This window comes from Pteropus vampyrus, unplaced genomic scaffold, assembly GCF_000151845.1.
Source record: "Pteropus vampyrus isolate Shadow unplaced genomic scaffold, Pvam_2.0 Scaffold146, whole genome shotgun sequence".
NCBI classification, from domain to species: Eukaryota; Metazoa; Chordata; class Mammalia; order Chiroptera; family Pteropodidae; genus Pteropus; species Pteropus vampyrus.
This window is the reverse complement of record NW_011888927.1, coordinates 5,253,586-5,274,681: the sequence shown is the minus strand read 5'-3', so window position 1 is coordinate 5,274,681 and position 21,096 is coordinate 5,253,586. Positions and strand designations below refer to the sequence as shown.

Below are 21,096 nucleotides of genomic sequence, written 5' to 3'. Positions count from 1 at the left end.
TATCCTCAGCAAGTCAGGTGCTCCTTGCTGAGCAGCACCTAGACTCACACTGGAGGCAGCTGGCCTTGGTTTCTGGTGTGGCCTTTTGAGGCAAGTATAAGCACAGCATCTGTGGATTGCTTGCTGAATCTTAACAGCTGGCCCCGGAGGGGTAGAGGCTTGGGCTAAATTTGGCCTGTAGCTGAGCCTCTTCTCATTGTGCCACTGGACACCTACTTCACAAATCCACACCACAAATAAGACTGGGATACTTAGGAGCTTTGCTTAGTACATAGAAACAGACACAGAAAGACAGCCAAAATGGGAAGACAATGACGCAGAAATCATACGAGAGAAGAGAACTGAGATCCAGATATAATAGAGTCAGGTAATCTAACAGATGCAGAGCTCAAAACACTGGTTATGAAGATACTCAATTAAGTTTTGGGAAGAGTAGATAAATTCAGTGAGAACTTCAACAAACAGATCAAAAACATATAAAAGGGAACCAGTCAGAAATGAAGAATACATTATCTGAGATGAAAAGTATATTAAATGGGATAAACAAAGGAATAAACAAAGTAAAAAAAGAAGAGGATCAAACGCCCTATCTAGAGGACAGGAAAGCCAATCAGCACACTCAATCAGAATGGCAAAAAAAAAAAGATGCCAAGACTATAAAAATAATTTAAAGAGGATATGGGACACTATAAAGGCTCCAAAAATATCTGATTGGCATACCTGAAGAAAATCAAGATGTTGAACAGCTGTTTGAAGAAACAATGATGGAAAATTTCCCTAACCTGGTGAAAGAATGGACATAAAACCCCAGGAAGCTCAGAGGATTCCAAAAAGCAGGGAACCAAAGAGGCCCACACCAAGACACATCATAATTAAAATGCCAAAGATTAAATACAAAGAAAGACTATTAAAAGCAGCAAGAGAAAAACAAATAATTATCTACAAGGGAACACCCATAAGACTGGCAGCTGATTTCTCAAAAGAAACTATGTAGGATAGAAGGGTTTGGCAAAAAATATTCGACAGGATGAAACTCAGGATATACAACCAAGAATAATTTATCCAGCAAAGCTAACATTTAGAGTCGAAGGATAGATAAAGAGCTTTCCAGACAAAAATAAGCTGAAGGAATTTATCACCACCAAGCCTGTATTACAGGAAATGTTGGAGAGACTTCTTTAAGAAGAAAAAACATGTATCAAAAACAGGAATAAAGAATGGTAATTTAAGTACCTCAAATGGAAAAGAATTAAGTGCTCCAACTAAAAGAGTGGATGAATGGAAAGGAAAACAAGACCCCTACATGTTGCCTATAAGAGACTCGCTTCAGATTAAAAATACAGACTAAAAGGAAGGGGATGGAAAAACATTGCTTCGATGGACCTAGAAGGTATTTAAGTCAGAGAAAGATAAACACTATATGATTTCACTTATATGTGGAATCTAAGGATTAAAAAGAAGAACCTAATCAAAAACAGACTCACAAATATAGTGGACAATTTGGTGAAGGACAGAGGGGAGGGGAGTTTGGGGGACTGGGAGAATGGGGTTAAAGAAGTACATATTAGTAGCCGATGGATGGACACGGGGATGGGAAGCACAGCATAGGGAATGCAGTTAGCATTAACATGTTGGCTAGGTGGAGGGTCAGGGGAGGGAGGGAGTAATTGGGAGGGGACTGTTTTACAAACTATATAGATGTCTAACCAATGTACTGTATACTTGAAACTAATTAAAATAAAAATTTTTTTTTTAATCCTTCTATTCTCCATCCATTTTGCTCCCCGAAACACAGATATAATTGCCGGAGCTCCAGCAGCCATATGAACCATAAAGATGAAGAATAACTGAGCAGAGAACTGGAAGGAACCAGGGATCTCACAACTTGAGGAACCACCTTAAAAGTCATAGACTTTCTGTCTCTTAACTTCTTTATTTGAGAGAATAATATCTTGTATATTAAACTTTGCATGTGTCTCTGTTACAATACAGCCAAACCAAATCCTAACTGATAAACTGAAGTCTCAGCAAGGCAGATGAAATGTGGTCTTTCTAAAATTAAAAGTACAGAAGAACACATAAGCCAGCAATCACTATTATAAATAAAGATTATTATTTAATAAATGATGATATCTCATTATCATTCACCTTTAATACAAATGCCTAACAGTTCTCGATTTAAGTGACATGTATAGTTGGGAACCTTTAAAGCTGGGATGTGAACTTGTTTTTCTGTCTGACCCCAAAGCCCATTGAGCAGTACCTCTTTCCTCTCTCTCTTTTTTTTTTCCATTCTGCTTTTTACGTGCCATCTTTTCCTTTTTATGTTCTTCCTGTTCCCTACACATCTAACACAGTACTTGATTTTAGAAAAGCATTTAATTATTTATTGAATTAGGCTGACAATAACAGCCACTCACAGTGCTGGGACTCACCACTGTTTCAGTGCTGAAAAGACTGCTGCCAGACAGCAAACTGTCCATACTGTGCACAATTCGCATCGTGAACTTGTTGAAGACATGGCTGTGGGTGTGGAGTAGGTGCTATTTGTATCCCATGAGGAGTTCAGTTTCAGAGTCAAATGGAATGTGTATATTGTTTACACATGCTTTTTAAGTCTGCCAAGTACCGGGAAGAAAGGCTCAATTCAGACCTTTATCAAAACCACATAGCTACAGCACTAACAGAATGTGGCACAAAGCAGTAATTCCTCAGCATGCATTTTAGCTCTGCTCTGTCCGCCGTGTGACCTTAGACAGGTTTTCCTGGTGCTTTGCTTTATCTACATAAAGGGGACCACTCAGGTCACCGTTGAGTTGTGAAAAATGTATTCTAGTTTCAAACAGAAGGGAAACATAAAAAAATCTCTGTGCAAATTTTAAGCTTGCCATTTCTATTTCTGATGCACAATTCAATTATGTCAGGGAAATGGATCACTTTCCCACAGGATATCCCAACTAGTTCAAGCCAGTAATGAAGTTGACCTAATACTCTTTATAAAAAAATTTGGGTCACTTTTTATGTCACTATTCTTGAATAGCCTGTCTTTATTTATGAAAGTATCTAATGTGTTAATAAATACTGTCTAGATAAACAGCATGTTGAGAATGTAGAAGCCATGAAAAAAGCAACTGCATCAAAAAAAATGAGTCTTTTTTCAGATTAGCCACTAGCAAAGCAAATTTGAACAACATCAATTCCCTACTGTTAAGTTTCATTAAGGAAGTTCACTCAAGCTTCACAGTGCTGGTCCACCTAAGACTAACAGCACAGTTAAAAACTGAAAGGAATGCAAACACACACACTTAAATCTCAGTTTTAAAAACTTCTATCCTTTCACTGCTTTGGGGCATGGTCACAGTCAGAAAATATGGGCTGGCTGGAGCCAAGTGGTATTTTAGCAAGGCCAAACAAAACACACTTCTCTCTTTACACAATTCTTTTTTTTTAAAGCTTCTATTATTTTAAGAAAAGAAAAAGCCATCAGTATTTGTGAAGAAATATCAACCTCAAACACAACAAATCTAAGTTACAGAAGTTTGAAATTGTTTCCAGTTAACATTCTGCCAAACCAGAAATCCATATTAAAAGACCATGTAAACAAAATAAAACAAAAAGCACTTGTAACTACGCTACAGAAAGACACAACATCAGATCTATCTTTCTTTTTCTAAACAGCTATGGAAACAATGAAAGAAGAACGATTTATAAGTTAGAAGTACTGTGTAATGAATCTGTTCTAACTCTGGCTTCTCAAATGTATAAAGTCTTAGAAATGCTCAAAAAAGTTCATTGTAATCTACTTTAATTTTTATAAAGGTTGTATTTACTTACACATTCTCTCTCTTCCAACATATAAATTTCTTCTCAGCTCCTGGCTACTTCCCTAGTATTTCTCCAATTATAAAGAATTATATGCTATTATTTTCTCTATATTATATCCCAAACAGAACCTCGTTACCAACAGCGGAGATCAAAAAGGCTATATGATACCGTTCATTATAAATAAAAAATGGTTATGCTTACATTTTCTACCACTTGGTTCATTAGAAGGAGGTAGTGGTCCCATATATTTCATGACATCTGTATCAGTCACACAAAAGTTAAAGAAGGTTATTTAGTTAAACTGTTATAATCAGAGATCTAGGAGAGAAAACAGGAATCATGGTACTTGGGCTAGATTTCTGGAAACAGCTGGTTGGTTAGATGTGAATAAGTACAACATCCCCTAACACTTCAGATGTAAAATGTTAGCTAAAGAAGAGAGAGTTTATATGTTGAGAATGGCCATATTTAGGTGTTGGAAATATTAGAGATAAGCCAGTAATGCCCTGGGGGTGGCTTGTCCTGGCTCATGAGAGAAATTTTAAGAAATTTTAAAGTAATATGTGAGCTGGCTGACGGTGATGCTGGCAGCCTGAAACTGGCTATGGTGGGAGAATTTACACCATGGAAAATGGCAAATGCTACAAATCAGCCCTCCTTCACACTGTCCTTGGAGAGATCGTTGTTAAACATATATCAGCACGTCACTATAGAAGACTGAGAATAGTTCTACGAATCAGCCCATATTAGGTGGAGTAGAAGATCATTGCCATGAAATTTTAAAATAGCATATTATATATTTTTTAAAAGATACAATGCAGGTCATGAAGACAATTGTTTAAAATAAGATAAAGTCCATCTCTATACTTGAAGAATTCCTTCAAGATTGCATAGGTCTAGCTTTCTATTTAGAAATACATTCATCAAACCAATCACTGCTCTGTTCTCTCATTCAAAAAGGTACACTGCTCAAGAAACATTCTTTACATTTGCCTTTTGTCTGTATTTATGCCATTTAAAAAAAAAATCTAACACCATTTTACCACCTTAAAAATGAGCAAGAGATTGTCTAAAAACCAAGTGCTATGTCCATACATTTAGAATTTAGTTCCATCTCCACCTGGATTGCTGTGTAACTTGAAGTGATTAAACCAAGTAACCACTGCAAAGAGATTTTACTTGTTTCAAAGCAATTAAAGAGATGTGCCACAAAAATAATAAATGTAGTGATCAAATTGACCAAAAAAGAAAAACTCTGTATTTTTCAAAGTACAGAACTTATCCTGCTAAGAGACTTTTGGTATTCACTAGAGACCTCTAAAAAATAAGTTGCATTTTACTCATTGAGATGAACCTGACCCAATAAATTGTGGCATCATCTTCATAGGGGATTTAAATGAGATTCTATATCATCGCCAGCACAACTTCTGCAGCCACACAGGCTATCAGAGAATCCTCAAGTAGGTTCAGACTGTGATAACTTTCACTGTACAAACATTTGTTCTCTTCCAAAAATCTATCCTCATAACCATAAGTGCCACTTGCCATGGTCACCAAGACCCCCGATCTGACATCCAAAGTCACAAACCCCTATAGTTACAAAGTTTGGATATAGAAATGGATGTTAGTTTAGCTGGGCGATATGATAGCGTAAGATTTTTATAAGGAAAAACATAAGAAACTATGGGAAAGGGCATCTCATTTTTCAATATGGAGATGGTTACCGTTTTCATTTTTATTAAAAAAAGAAAACATGAAGTTTATCATATGTCATTTTTAAAGCTCAAAGTTTCTTAGTATTTTAATTTAGGCCCATGTAGAAAGAGCTGGGGAAAACACCCTGTGTTAATATTGTTTGAGAGTATAAAATAAAGAGGCAGAAAAAAAAAAAGTTATTCCATACTTAACATCTGAAAAGGGAATCAAAAATAACACTTTTTCTAAAAATTAAATCAAATTATAACCAATTATGTAAGTTTAAGAAATAAGAAACTTCACAGTATTTTTCTAATTATCCGTGTCGTTTTGCATCACTCTCTCTGTCATCCTTAACCCTCTGCAATGAAGTTTCCACTGACTTTACTTCCTTGATGAGGGTCTGTGATGGTTAATTTTGTGTCAACTTTATTGGGTCATAGAGTACCCAAGACATTTGGCCATATATTATTCTGGATGTGTCTGGTGTGTGTTTCTGGATGAGATTAACATTCAAATCAGTAGACTGGTTAAGCAGACGGCCTACCCTAATGTGGGTGGAACTTATCCCATTAATGAAGGACCAGAACAGAAGAAAAAGGCCGAGGACAGAGAAGTGAGACATTGGTGTTTTCTGGCCTTCAGATTCGAATTGAATCTGGGTTGGGCTTTGAGCCTGCCAGGTTTTGGATAGAAACTTATATCACCAGCAGGTGGGGGGGTGGGGAGAGGATATGCGTGTGTGTGTGTGTGTGTGTGTGTGTGTGTGTGTGTGTGCACGCACGTCTGTGTGTCTGTGTCTGTCTTATGTAGAGTCTCTCGAAATTAACCCGTAACTTCTTCAAAGAAACCAAACACACCTACCTGGTGTGTTCCTGTCTCTACGCCTTTAGGTTGGGTGTTTTTCCTCCTCGTCCTCCATTTTCTCTCGTCCATAATCTCTTTTTTTTATCAAAATCCAACTCATCATTCAAAGTTCAGTTCAAATTGGTTCAGTTTGCTATGAAAACTTCCCCGGTACCCTGGACCAGAACTAAGCCAATCTGCCCCGGACCCTTGCAGACCCTGCGCCAGTGCATGGTCCACATTCCAAATGAGAGGCCTAAGGGTAAGACAGTCTGAGGAGGGGTGCTTAATGGCTTTACATAGGATGTACATGATGCTGTGCAAATGTCTAGATCTGTTTTCAGGTCCCATTCTAAGGAGGAAATTATCTTGCTAAGCATGTTTTAAAAACTCTACTTCCATGACCATAGCTGATAGAGAATGTAACCACCAGAGCAGAAGGCCACTGATCCAGCAGGGGAACAAACCTACCATAATGATCACAATGAGAGCACTCGTGGTAAAGAACCAGAGGCCGCTCTGGGTTGTTATACGGTTTTAAGGTAGGAGCAAACATCTGAGCACGGACTATCCTGCGGTGTTATGAACAACATGGATAACAAAGAATAAGACAACAGAAGGAAGTCTGCTTTGAAAAAGCCATGGATCGCCATGGTTAAAGGAGATCAGTAGTTTGTTAAGAAGAGGAATAGGACATTTGCTAATCCTACAGTATATCCTTTATAAAACCATTATGTCTCTCCCATTAGAGTAAGGATTTAGCCATTAACAACAAATTAACACTTTCACAAAATTCTAACTAGATGAAACTCTTTAGTTACTGTTCTTTATATATCCTTACTTCTACCCAACCATTCAAATCAAGATTTTGGTAAGCTGGGTAGCAATAACTCCTGGCTAAAAATAAAGAAAATACAAAATGTAAAATAAAATAAAATGGCCTATTTTATTTTGTAGATATTTTGTATATTCCATACCTTTGCTTTCTCCAAACTAAACTATAAACCTGTATAAGTTTAAAATTATACAGCTGTTATCTTTTACACCGTAACTCAAGTCATATTAAGTCAATTACTGAGTAAGTTGCGATAATTATAACACTAATAGTTTTCTTCCATTTCTTCCATTTTCTTCCATTTGTAACCCCACTGTTATTAAAGTTGATGTTCACTGCAGCTCCAGGAGCCAGAAAGGTTACTAATCCTCACAGTAGGAAAAACTGAGGTTCACAGAGGTCAGATCAGCTAGTGATGGATCCAGAAATCATGACACCACTGCAGCAGTATTTTCTCAAATCCATTCAGTTAATAATGGCATGAAAGAAAAGAAAAAAGGAAGGAAGGAAAGGAAAAAAGAGAAGGAAGGAAAGAAGGATGAAAGGAAGGAAAGAAGGATGGAAGCAAGGAAGGAAGGAAGGAAGGAAGGAAGGAAGGAAGGAAGGAAGGAAGGAAGGAAGGAAGGAAGGAAGGAAGGAAGGAAGGAAAGAAGGGAAAGGAGAAAAGGGGAAGGGAGGGAAGAAGAAGGAGAGAGAGAGAGAGAGAGAGAGAGACTCCTAAGTTAAATAACATTTGGTTTTCTTTATTAAAGCTCATATTCATCTTCCAGATACATTATCCCCGTGAGCACATACTAATGATCAAACCCAGCCAAGAACCATAAGCATTTTTAACTCATATTTTAATACTACTGATGCTATTTCTTATAAAAATATAGTCTATATCAACACTGTAACCCAGATCCCAAATTACCCTTGATTTTCATACTCCTGAGAGTGTACAAAAATTTAAAAGTTATTACAATAAGAAGCAAGCTGAAAAATTTTTCTGTATGGGGCCGCTTTCTTTGCTTACATGTTTTATTTCAAAATAAGGCAAGTCAAATGTGTCCTCTATGTTAGGTGAAAATTCTAGGCCTTCGACTTAACAAATATACACAGATGTTGATCACAGTACAGTCTCAAAAGGACAATCCTGCATGAAATGAAAACTGGCTTAATTGCCAGTTCCGCTATTACAGAATCAAAATAATTAAGGAAATCAAGAAATGGAACAAAATATTGATTAAAACACACTATCGAATTTGAAGGAGACCTTTCCAAATGTAATTAAAAGCCAAAAGTATTACATATTTGATAGCGAATCCAGTTGGGAACCATACTATTCAAACATCAAGACTGCAGAATCAGAGATCTATGGAATCTAGGAGCTAAAAAGGGAATGCTGACCTTTCTCTTATCCCACCTATTAATTTTTTAAACAGCTTTATTGAGTGTAATTTAAATACGACACAATTCACCCATTTTAAGTTTGCAATTCATTGTTTCATATATATAAAGAGGATTGTGCAACCATCACCATAATTTTAGAACATCTTCACCCCTCAAGAAACTCTATAGTCATTAGCATTTACTCCCCAGTCCCTGTGCAACACAAAGAAATCACAAATCTACTTCACATCTCTATAGATTTGTCTATTCTGGACATTTCAAATAAATGGAATATTACAATATGTGATTTTTGTGACTAGTTTTTTCACTCAGTGAATATTTTTAAGGTTCCTCTATGGTGTATCAGCAGTACCTCATTCCTTCATATTGTCAAATATCGTTCCATTGTATGAATCTATCACATTTATCCATTTACCAGTTAATGGACATTTGGGTTGTTTCTACTCTTTGGCTATTATGAACAATGCTACTGTGAGCATTTGTGTACATGTTTCTGTGTGGAAGTATATTTTCATTTCTCTTGCATATATGCCTACTTGTGAAATTGCTGGATCATGTAGCAACTCTTTGTATAACATTTTTTTTAGGAACTGTCAAACCATTTCCAAGCGGCTGCACTATATTACCACCAGCAATAGATGAGGGTTCCAATTTCTCCACATCCTTGCAAACATTTACCATTTTCTACTGTTTTGTTTTGTTTTGTTTTGTTTTGTTTTGTTTTGTTTTATGGCCAATTAAATGAGTCTCACTGTGCCTTTGATTTGGATTTTCCTAATAACTAATAAGATCAATGGGAAAGAACAGTCTTTAACAAACGTGTTGGGGCAACTAGATATCCACAGGCAAAAAAAGTTGAATCCCTTACCTGACACCATACAAAAAAATTAACCCAAAATGAATCCTAGATCTAAATGTAAGAGCTAAAACTATAAAACTTAGAAGAAAACACAGGGGTAAATCTTTGTGCCCTTGAGTTAGATAATGCTTGCTTAGAAATAACTCCAAAAGCGCAAGCTACAGAAGGAAATACAAATTAACTGGGCTACATCAAAATTAAATTTTTGTGCTATAAAAAATACCATCAAGACAGTGAAAAGACAATTCACAGGACAGGAGAAAATATTTGCAAAGCATACATCTGATAAGGGACTAATATTCAAAAAATATAAAAAACTCTTACAACTCAGTAAAACAAATAAATAACCCAATGGGCAAAGACTTCGAACACACATTTTTCCAAGGAAGATTTACAAATGGTCAATGAGCACATGAAAAGATGATCAACCTACTAATTTGTAGAGATAAGGAAACTCGGATCCAGTAAATTTAAATGACATTATTTCAAGTTAGGTGGTTAATGGCCAGTGAGCTCTAGACTTATGTTGCCTAGAAAAATTATTACGGGTTTTGAATAAAGACATGGATTTGTATCTAAGAGTTTACTTGCACACTTAACCTCTTTGAGCTTTGTTTTCTTTCATCTATAATAAAAGCTATTCCATAGGATTATTGTGAAAATTAAATGAACTAATATCCTTAGCATGGAGCCTGGCATCTAATACAGAGCCTGACATCTCATAAGCCATCAGTGTGTGTGAACTCCATGTGCCCTTAGTATATAAGAATGCCATAAAGACTTTGTGATATTTAAGCATGGAGCCAAGTATGTGTTTCTGGTGATATGGTCTTTGCCAGAGCACCAGTGATTTAATCAATACCTTTACATGTCATTCAGCCTTCAAGGATACCAGTAATCTCAGCATCTGGCCTGAAACTCTTCTTCCTTGGGATGATAAAGCATCTCTCATTTCCAAAGGGAATCCCTCCCAGTACAGTGCAGTGCTTAAGAGTCACACTACTAGAGTCTGAATCCTGGATTCCTTCCTTGCCTGCTAATACACACATCATTTAATATCCCTAAATTTCAGTAAAATGTGGATAATAATAATAATAATACCCACCTCATAAAGTGCCATTAAGTATAAATAAGATGATCCATGGAAAAGTATCTAGTACAGTGCCTGGCACATAGTACGAGTTGAATAAATGCAGGTATCATCATTATCATTGTCATCACCATCATCACCATATTACCTAGCAAGGCCCAATATTCTGTTCTTATTCTTTAATTAATGGTTAATTTTTAAAAATTTTACTTCTTCTATGTGAGTCGAGGATGTTTTTCACCCTAAAACTCCCCAAAAGAGCATACCAGATCTAGAATCCTGTGAAATCTCACCCAATTTAAACCCTTGCACTTAAGTAATTAGAAAAAATTGAAGACAGCTAAACTGCAAGCATAATCACTACCTTGTTCAAACATGTAATGTGAAAAATCCAAGATAACTTTAAGTGAAGACAAATGGGGCAAATCTAGGTGCTACTTCTGGTGAGAGCACAGGAGGGAGTTGGAGTGGGGAGGGAGGCTGGCAGCCACTTCATTTGTCCAAAGCAAAGATTATTGAATAACAGTGAAACTACTGGTGACGAGTTTCAGTCATTCATCAAACTTGTTCTGAGCACCTTCTATGTGGAAAGCACTGGAGTAGAAAAGGGGGTAATTAAAAAATAAATATAACTCCCGAGAAGGGGATCATCTGTTTGGGAAGAACTATACCATGAGACAGATGGGGACAGATGTCATGAAACCATGCAAGTGAAATTATGTGGGATTCAAGAAAGGACCGATCGCTTACACCTGGAAAGTTAGGAGCAACCCATCCAATGCACTACCCTTCGAGGATGTGTCCGAAAGCCCCCACCTTCTCCACAGCACCTTTTACTACCTTCATTATAATTGCTGAAGATATCCATTCACCCAACTCACTGGAGAAAGGCAGTATAAGAGCACAGACTCTGGAGCTAGACTTCTTGGGTTCAAATTCAATTCTATCGCTTGCTAATTGTGGGATGCTGGTCAATTCACTTAACTATGCTGTGCCTCAGTTTCTTCTATGAAATGTGGATAAACCTAGCAGCTATCTATAAGGCTGCTATGAGCATGAAAGGAACTAATCTAAGTGCTTATAACATCATCTAGTACATAGTCAATGTTACATGTTACATAATGCTACATTAAGTGTTAGCTTTTATCATTGTTATCACAGTGGCATGCACACAGCAGGCATTCGAAAGTATGTTGAATGACTAAATGAAACATGAAAGGAAGATGTTGCACTTGAGAAGAGGACATAGAACCAAATTTCATAAGCCTGAAAGACTAAATCTGAGAACATTCCTTTTAAGAATCATTTCATGCAGATGAAGATTTGGACATCTTATTCCATGTCGATTCTAGAAATCAGTCATCATTGTAGAAAATAACTTAACAATATTTAAAAGCTTTTGTTATTATAGTAAATAAAAAAAAGTTCATCCCTTTAAATTTTCTGGAAGCAAAGCAATTCATTGATAAAAGGGAAGCTAGGACATGGTTCCATAGTGTAGCGGTTAGCACATCTGCTTTACATGCAGAAAGTCCTGGGTTTGTGCCCCAGTGGAGCGATGGTCCATGGTCTATGGCCATGCCACCATGAACAAGCCCAATGTCTGATCTCGGAAGCTAAGCAGGGTCGGGCCTGGTTAGTACTTGGATGAGAGACCACCTAGGAAGACCAGGTGCTGTAGGCATAAATAATAATAATAAAATAAGTAAATAAATAAAAGGGAGGCTAAAATTTCAGGGCATGGAAGAAAACCTATTAGCTGCCTGGAAGATGGAAGCTACAACTTCTAAAGTGCAGTCAAAAGCAGCGCAACCAAACACAGACACAGCGCGAGCCTCTCCCAAATGTTCTTTTAAGTTATTTTAGTTCATCAGAAGCCAGTCATTTGTAAAGGAAGGATAGGAAGAAGTCACAGGGAGGTATATCTGCTTTAGTTAAGGTGTCCCGCTTAGTTAGAAATCTTGTTAAAATCCTAAGTCATGAAGCAGAGAGGTCAGGCTAAAGTGATAAGCTTTCAGGCCTGTCTGATAATCAATTTTGACCATAAGACAGGGGTCCTTGCACACCAAACAGCATTCAACTGCAAATCTACCAGTAGATTATGAGGTCAGCTATCTACCAGCCCACTTTCAGGGTTCTTTACAATGCCTGCAACTTTAGGTTAAAACCCCCACATGAGTCCAAAGCCCTCAGGGAATAAGATGGATAGCTGTGTTATCCACGGAGGTGAGATAATGTTTACCACTGTTTAACTATCAACACTTTTATAAAAGCTATGAGACAAATCTTGTTCTTAATAATTCATCATAATTCATCTTAAACAGTATCCTAAATGCAATTTAAACTTTTCTCAAGATCCAGAGGTTATTAATAAGCTCTCTCCTGAAGCGTGTCTAGCAAATTATGACTGGTAGAAAGAGACTATCTCCTCCACTTCTAGTGTACACTACAAGTTCCCAATCCCCTTTAGCTAAAGATACAAAATGATGTAGCAAGTTAAGTCTCTACACAAAGTAGAAATATATGTAGTATTATAGCAACTTGGTTTTCTTTGGACATAGTTCTCTAATGAGTACAGTTCTTCATGACACCAGGTAAATGTCAGAGTTGAGAACAGAACTGAATTCTAGGTATGCTATTGCTCTTGTATACCCAGGGATAACTCCATCAGTGTTTTTTTCAAAGTCCTTAATTGCCATGCCCACCTGACTGATACAGTGCCATTTTACCTGCGATCGAGGGACATAATCACAAAACCATTCTCTTTCACCTATCCTAACTTTCATGCTTGCCACATCTAATCTTTTCTGGGCTGGGAATTAGAGGTTTATTAAAAAGATTTACAGAAAAAAAATTAATAGTTTCAATGAGAATCTGAGCGCTCCTCTCATGCATTAAAATACATGCACTTTGTAACACCTATTTTGACTGTTTATAGGTTCTCAGATGAGATTGTTGGAAGCTGAGTTCAGGATAAATAAGATGCTACTGTGGCAGTATTGCTAGAGGGTACTTTGGAGGAGAATGGCATTTACTGAGTACTTTACACATATCATTCACCTTGAATGCTCTTCCTCCGATACGGTTTTCTCCTCACTTCGTTCAGGTCTCTGTTCACGTATAGCCTTGTCTGTGAGGCCTTCCCCAGCCACCCTATATAAAATAAGTCTCCACTTCTGCCTTTTCTTAGACCCCTGCTTTCTTTTAAATCATGGCATTAACAGGCTCTTGGCATGCTATGTATTTATTTGTTTATTGCCCATCTCTTTCCAGGAGAATGGCAGTTGTATGAAGTAGTTGGCTTATTAGTAATTTGCATAGGTACTCAATAAATATTTATTGAATGAATGAGTCAAGCACAGTTACCTTAAATATCGTATTATTTTAATCCTCCTCACCCTACGAACCACATATTTCAAGTTTCTTTACAGACAGGGAAACTGAGGTTGGTTACTACTTGGAGAGCATAATGTCATGGTTAAAAGCATGGACCCTTAAACCAGACTGCCTGGGTTAGAGCACAGCTCAGTCGCTGCCCATCTCTGTGACACTCGGCAAGTCACTGAACCACTCTGGACCTAAAGCTCCTTGCCAATAATTATAATAGTACTGCCTTATGGAGTTGTTGTTAAGAGCTTAAATATATAAAAGCTTAAACAGTTCATGGCTCATAGTTAGTGCTAAACAAGGGCTAAGTAAATAAAGGAACACCTTATAAAAATTACTAAATTTCTCATTCTGATTTCATACTTATCTAACAACCTTCTGATTATAACCCAGCTTCATCTGTCTACAAAAGAAATACACATGTGGTTACTCTGGCCTGTGAGAAACAGCTACATATGTCTCATCATAAATTAATCAATTTATGAGTCTTATTTAATGTGCTAACAAAATCAGGTTTTAAACCAACAAGACTGAGGCTCAAGCCCAGACAGCGTCACAAAGACACACCTTGGGCAGTTGCTTAGCAACCTCCTAGCCACCTTCGCCAAACAATACAACTTTTATTCAACTACTCATAACACAAGCTATTTAGCAAGGGAGAAGGAAGTGTCATTTCCTACAAAATCTTTTCTCTAATCAGCAGAAAATGGTGAGAGATTACAGATAGAAGAATATCCAGGCAAAAGTGAGTGTATGGTGAACAAGTGCCCTCACACCTGTCCACTGCATGCACTACTTCAAAACAGTGTAATTTAACTGTTTGTAATAACAATCTGCTTGTCCAAGTTTCACTCAAACCAGGAGATGGACTGTTTCACCACACAAAGGGCTTTCAGCCCTCTCTTGAAGGGCAGAGCCAAGTGTCAAGGTCACAGGCAGCCCCCAGTCACTCAGCAGCTTCCCCCCAGTAATTCATGTTACCTTGCCCTGATGATCGTGTTTCATTTCCCAGCCCCTCGGCAGCTCCAGCTGTTTGTTTGCAAACATGTTGAGGAATCCCACAAGGTCCCGGTTATGCTGGTAGCGTTCAAAGTGGTGGGTGTCCCGCCGGACTTTGGTGATCATGTGCTTCAAACACGTGTTGTTTGTAAACATGCGGTAGGCACTCTGGCGAAAAGGATGGAGAGCTAATGTTAAACCGATTGTGACATGCAAAAGCAACATGTATACTATACGTGGGTATATCTAGTCTACTTATGGGTATGTAGGCTTCAACATAACTCTAGATATACACATGGAAACAGCAGACAGAGCAAAATATTTTAATCAAAATAATATAGACAGACTACAGAAAGTAAGGTCATCTTCGCCAATGACGTCTAGGTCTCTGATGAATAAGAATGCTGTGGAGTCTCATTTTATAGGGGATGTTAGGTCCTAAAGTTGCTTTTAGGCAAACAGACACACATACATACAGTCAAAATCACACCATGCTGGAGACAAACAGACCACCTCACAGCGAGCCCCAACATAGCCAGTTTTCCCTCCAGCATTGGTACAGATTACTGGTTATTTGAGTGAATGCCACATGAAGCAGTGGGCATACATTTAGAAGTCAAATTGTAGGGAAAAATGCTTGGCCATATATTTGGATATCAGAAGTACATGCAATGGGCTCAGTTGCTCTCACAGTTGAGTCGTGTTCAACTGAGACCATGGTAGATTGAGGTTCTTCATCTCACACTTTCAGTGGATGGAATGGTAAATAGAACTTCCTGAACTATATATCTTGGTTTTTTTTTTTTTTCTTTCTCTCTCTATTGTTCCTATGTATTTATATGGCTGGACTATATGATCAAAGTGCACATTTAATAAAATTCCACTTAAACAACCACATAAAAAAGTGATTGTTTTGTCAAAGATGCTAAGACTTCATCTCTGATGCTTAAAGAAGATTCTAAAAACTGACCATAAGCCATGGTCTGTCCACATATAAGTCAGTCAACAAATATTCACTGCACAATACCATGCACCAAGGAGTACAAAAGTAATAACTGTGTGGAGCTATTTCCATGAATCATCAGAAGAAATATGATATTTATGAAACTGCCCTGAATGATATAAGCCTGGAATTCTATTCTTCTCAGATAGATTCAAAGGGCTTTGAATTCCTCCTACCTTTAGTGTCCCAGGGACACTACACTGAATCTGGAGGCCTTCGGGTTTTACATCATAGGTTCTGTTATTTATTTCAGTTTAAGACAAACAAAGCCAAACCCAAAAGGAACCAGAATCCCTGAAAATCACTTCATTTTAATAAACATTCATTGTCTTTGCTGTGCCCAGTACTGTGGTAGCTATTGACAATAAAAGATGAACGAGTATGAGGACCGTCAACATTGCTCCTAATTTTCTGGGGTCCCTCAAGATGTGTCATGTCTAGGTCAGAACATTTATTGCCGGTGTGAGTCCTTCTACAGCTTTCTTTCCTTTGGCACAACAACTGGCAAAGTTTGAAATGGTGGCTGCTCCCCAGGCTGGGCCCAATTTGGAATGTAAAACAAACATTTGTTAGCTTAAGTCACTGAGATGTGTTATTTGCCATTATTGACATGTAACCTAAAGTACATAAAATAACCATTATATAGTTATTCTGATTGATTCACCATCATTACATACTTTTCACTTTGCATTAAAATATTTTTTCCCTATTAAAACAAAACGGAAGGAGAGAGGAAGAGCACATTGAACTTTCCTCAAATACTAGTATACTAGTTCCTTAATACGCCGAGTATAAAATATTTTGGGGTTATATTTCAACCTGAAGAAAAGGAGGTTTTGATGGCTGTGAGAAATTGTGAGGTTCAGAGCACAGAGTACTGCCAAACCAAGCAGGCCTAAGCAGGGGTTCTGGGCAATTAGAGATCATGAGAGAATAAGAAGGTGATACCATGAAAGCAAAGGAGACTAATAAAAGAGGTCGCAGGTTTGTCAGAGACAAACATAAGCTAATTAATAGTTTAGCCTGTGGCTGACCCTACCTTGGAGTTTAACATACAATCAGCAAGACATGTGTTTTTTTGCATTTGGCTTTGTGCTGCTAGTATATTTTCACATAAGCCATTGCAAGCTTAGAGACCTGAGATCACACTAACGTGTGTGGAGGTGATGGTAATGAGCTTTCAATTCATATTCCCTAATAAGTCTCTTTGGGGACAATTTAGAGTGGAATAATTCTGTCAGATAAATCATTAGATTAACTGTTGTTCTAAATAGGTATATCTCTTGACCCCCACCCCCACTCCTCCCTCCCTGATTAAAATAAATTAATAGGCCACATCCTGATTCTTTATCCAAAGCACCAGAAATGCTCTTCACTTCGCTAAAGAAAAGAAGCAGAATTTCATTAGGGCAAGAAGTAATGATAATTAGGCGAGGGAATCCATCCAAGCCTCAGGCTTGAAGTAATTCTCTGGGGTTGGACAGCTCTTTAAGCATCGAAGGCTTTAGACTCGTCTTATAATTAATTATGTCCTTTCATCTTCCTCCTCTCTACTCAATGAGACATGTAATATAGTGCCACATTCGAGTGATCTTTGCAAAAAAATATCTACCAAAGTAAATTAAGTGCAAGAAAGATTTCTCTCATTAGTAACTAGCAAACAACCTTTAGAATTATAGGTTTTTCAAGTCTGAATAACATGCACATGACTATTAGGGGCTATAAAAAACACTTATTGCAAACAGGAACATCCCTCTAGACCTCTAAATTTTTATTAAGAAACTATACATAATTTGTTTACATATACATGTTAATTTATGTTTACATATGTATATACACGTAACATATAGTTACACCTGTTTATATACACATGCTTATTCTATTTTGAATATATTTTATATATGTTTATTCAATATGTATACTATTTATAAACATATATTTATATTGCAGTTTATGTATATATATGAACTGGAGTATAAATATCCTTTCTGTGAAATTTGGTTCAGAAAGGATATTTATACTCCAGTTCATACAAAACTGTGGTAAAGATTCTAGTCACAGCCCTATCATTCATTGACAGAGAGAAAGAAGTCATTTAACCTCTGCCTCAATTTACTCAACTGTAAGATGGGGTAATAATAACTATCCTGCCTTCTTCACAAGTGTGTAGGATTCAAATCCAATCAAACAAAGGATATAAATGTGATTTGTAGAAGTAAAAATCACTATAAAAATATAGAATAGAAGTAAGTAAAAGAACACATAAGGGATTATAACTACCATACCTATGTTATAACATGAATGATAGTAATAAAATTGTTTTCTACTTTTGAGGTCTTTGAAGATCTTGGGCCAGAATTCTTAACTAAAGAAGGGTACATAACCTTTGATAAATTGGGTGCTAAGCCCTACTCTAAACCCTGAAGATACTGAAATGAGCACGGCCTGATCACTCAAAAGGATGGAGAAGGAAAATTATAGGGGGAGGTGGGAGGAAGAAAGTAGAGTTTGGAAACTGAAGGCAGAAAGTAGAGTTTGGAAACCAAAGGCCACAATGGCAGTACAAATACTGAAATACAGTGATAGAACTAGCAGAGCTAAGGATGAGAGTGGTCCAAGGAGTCGAGAAACACTAAACAGGTGAGATCAGATTGAAAGAATTTAGTCTTCATATAAACTGCCATCGACAGAGGTGTGAGTTAAGAGAAAAAAGTTATTTATTCTGTCTCTGGGGTTCAGTGGTTCTAACTGGGTGAGAATCCTTTTCTTTGTTTGAACTGATGTTTTGTTTTGTTTTAATATTCTAGAAAAAGGCGCAATAAAGGGGTGTGATTTTCTATTTGAAATAAAAGTAGATTCGAGAAGGGCAAAATGGGGCTTACTTCAGAGCACAGACTCATGATATTGCACAGAATGGTGTCACCTGTGAAGCTGTCATGTGTGAACACAAGCAGTTAAGTCCAGTTGGCAGTTGGTAATAGTGGACAGAGCCCCTCTGAATGAACTCTAAACAGCACAGGTTTTGTTTTCCTTTGATGTGATTTAAAATAATATCCTTTTCAGTTAGTCTTTCTCTATTCCAAAACTGCTTTTCTCAAACTTCTTGGTTGATTCTTGTCTTCCTAGCAAGAAATAAACACTTGACAGCTGAGTGAGTGATCAACTGAATGATCAACTGAATTTCTCTAGTGAAATTTTGTTAAAATAGTACTCCTTAGAGCTTAATGTGTTTTGTTTGGTTAAGTGTTTGAGATGTTACAAATGAAAAATATTTAAAGGAGTTGAGGAAAATGTTTCTGCCATTTGACAGCAGAGTAAGAAAATTACGTGTAAACATTCAGTTCTTATCAAACAACCAATGCAAATAATAATCCTTTTTTTCTTTTTGTGGCAGGGTTTTTGTTTTTGTTTTTAGTTTTATGGTGACCATATGTCCTGGATTACTTGACCTGGTGTTGATTTCATCTAATTCTGTTCTGTTCCATAATACAGGTAAGCACATTACTGCTAAATAAAATATATCACTCATATTTAGAAAATCCTTCATTAAGAATAGGTATTCTGAATTTATGCTTGGAAGATATCATGACTGCATCTATAACAAATGTCTCTCATATGTGGGAACAGATGTGATCATCTGTATATATTATTCACTAAACAGAATTTATTATAAACAAAATCAAATAACATTGTTTCCATACCATGTATGCTAGAATGTGGAAATAGTCCTGTCTTACACAGTCTGTTTTTATTTTTATCTTACAGTTTGTCTATATTCTTAATCACAGGGATTTTACATTCTTATCATCTACCTAAACAGTAAAATGGAGAGGAATTTTAATATATTGACCAAACTAACTGTAAATTATCAATTCATTTATTTTGCAATAGCAGGAATCCCTGATTTGTAAGAATAAGTTTATGTATTTTGGGACAATATTTTTCTTCGTTAAGTACTAAAGAGTTTTTATGATGGAATTAATGTATTTCTGGAGCTTATTAAAATGACAGTAATAACTATTTGGCATATATGTTGAAAACATTATTCAGTTGCATATAATAAATACATTTATATATGACAATTATTAGACAAACACAGGCATGCCAACTATAAAAGGCATGACACTAATAACTAAATTTTGAGTTATCATGGGAAATGTTTTATCAAGACAATTTTGGAAGAAATCTAATCACAACCAATAGAGGGCAGTAGAATATATCTTAAAGCAACTATAATGCAAAACAGAAAAAAACCAATATTTTATTTCTCCAGTTTTCCTTAATTTTGTTCTTTTCAATAAAGATGATGAGGTAAATTACTGCTACATGAAATCTATTTTTCATGACTAGCCTACAACATAAACTGATATCTTCAAGTCATAAAAAAAGAGAATTAGGAAAGCTTTTAAATTAATATACTCCTTTTGTATGCTGAACATTTTCAGTAATATAAAAAGAGAATCTAGTGAAACAGTTATATATCATAAACAATTCAAGAAAAAAAGGCTAGATAATAAATCTTAAAATAAGGAAAGTAAATTAAAGTTGGTTTTGTAACATATTCTGCTACTCTAGGAAAAGAAATTCCAGTAAGTAATGCCCTTTACAAAAAATTGGCCAACTTATCCCCATAAATTCATACCTTGAGACCATCAGCGAGAAAAATCCAGCAACTTTAATTCCTGCCATACATAAATCAGGGAAATAAACCTTCTAAAACCCAACGGAATTTAAATCTTATAGATATGCACAGATGCACAGAATGGATGATCTTTTAAGCCGGTAATGACTACAATTCAAGTAGGAGGAAGAAAACAATTAAAATGCTTTAGAAAGAATATTTTAAAATTAAGATGGGCTGTCCAGCAAAATAAGTTTTAAACTCATGCCCGAGGAAAGAAATGGGAAAACCAAAGAAAACAGGAAAATAAACTAAACAAAAAATGAATAAGCTACTGAGTATTTTTACACAGTTTAAGTAAGTCGGTTGTCATGAGTCCTGATGAATCATGGTTGTGACAAAGGTAGTGAGGTCATTTAATGCAACATCTCTTTATACTAGAGAATCTGCAATTACAGGTCACAGACTACAAATATCAGAATCACTTAAGGGGCCTTAAAAAAAGATACAGAATCCTGGGATCCACTCTATACCTAGCGAACCA

The 21,096-nt window shown here is 36.5% G+C and overlaps 1 protein-coding gene and 1 pseudogene across 1 annotated transcript in view; one reads left to right on the top strand and one right to left on the bottom strand.

Moving 5' to 3' along the window:
* Positions 1-21,096, bottom strand: part of HECW2 (HECT, C2 and WW domain containing E3 ubiquitin protein ligase 2) — a 204,836-nt gene that overhangs the window by 75,112 nt on the left and 108,628 nt on the right. The window contains exon 13 of the mRNA XM_011369257.2: positions 14,911-15,096. Coding sequence (XP_011367559.1) covers positions 14,911-15,096 — 186 coding nt within the window. The remainder of the gene's footprint in view (positions 1-14,910; positions 15,097-21,096) is intronic.
* On the top strand, positions 12,111-12,226 carry LOC111745097 (annotated as a pseudogene).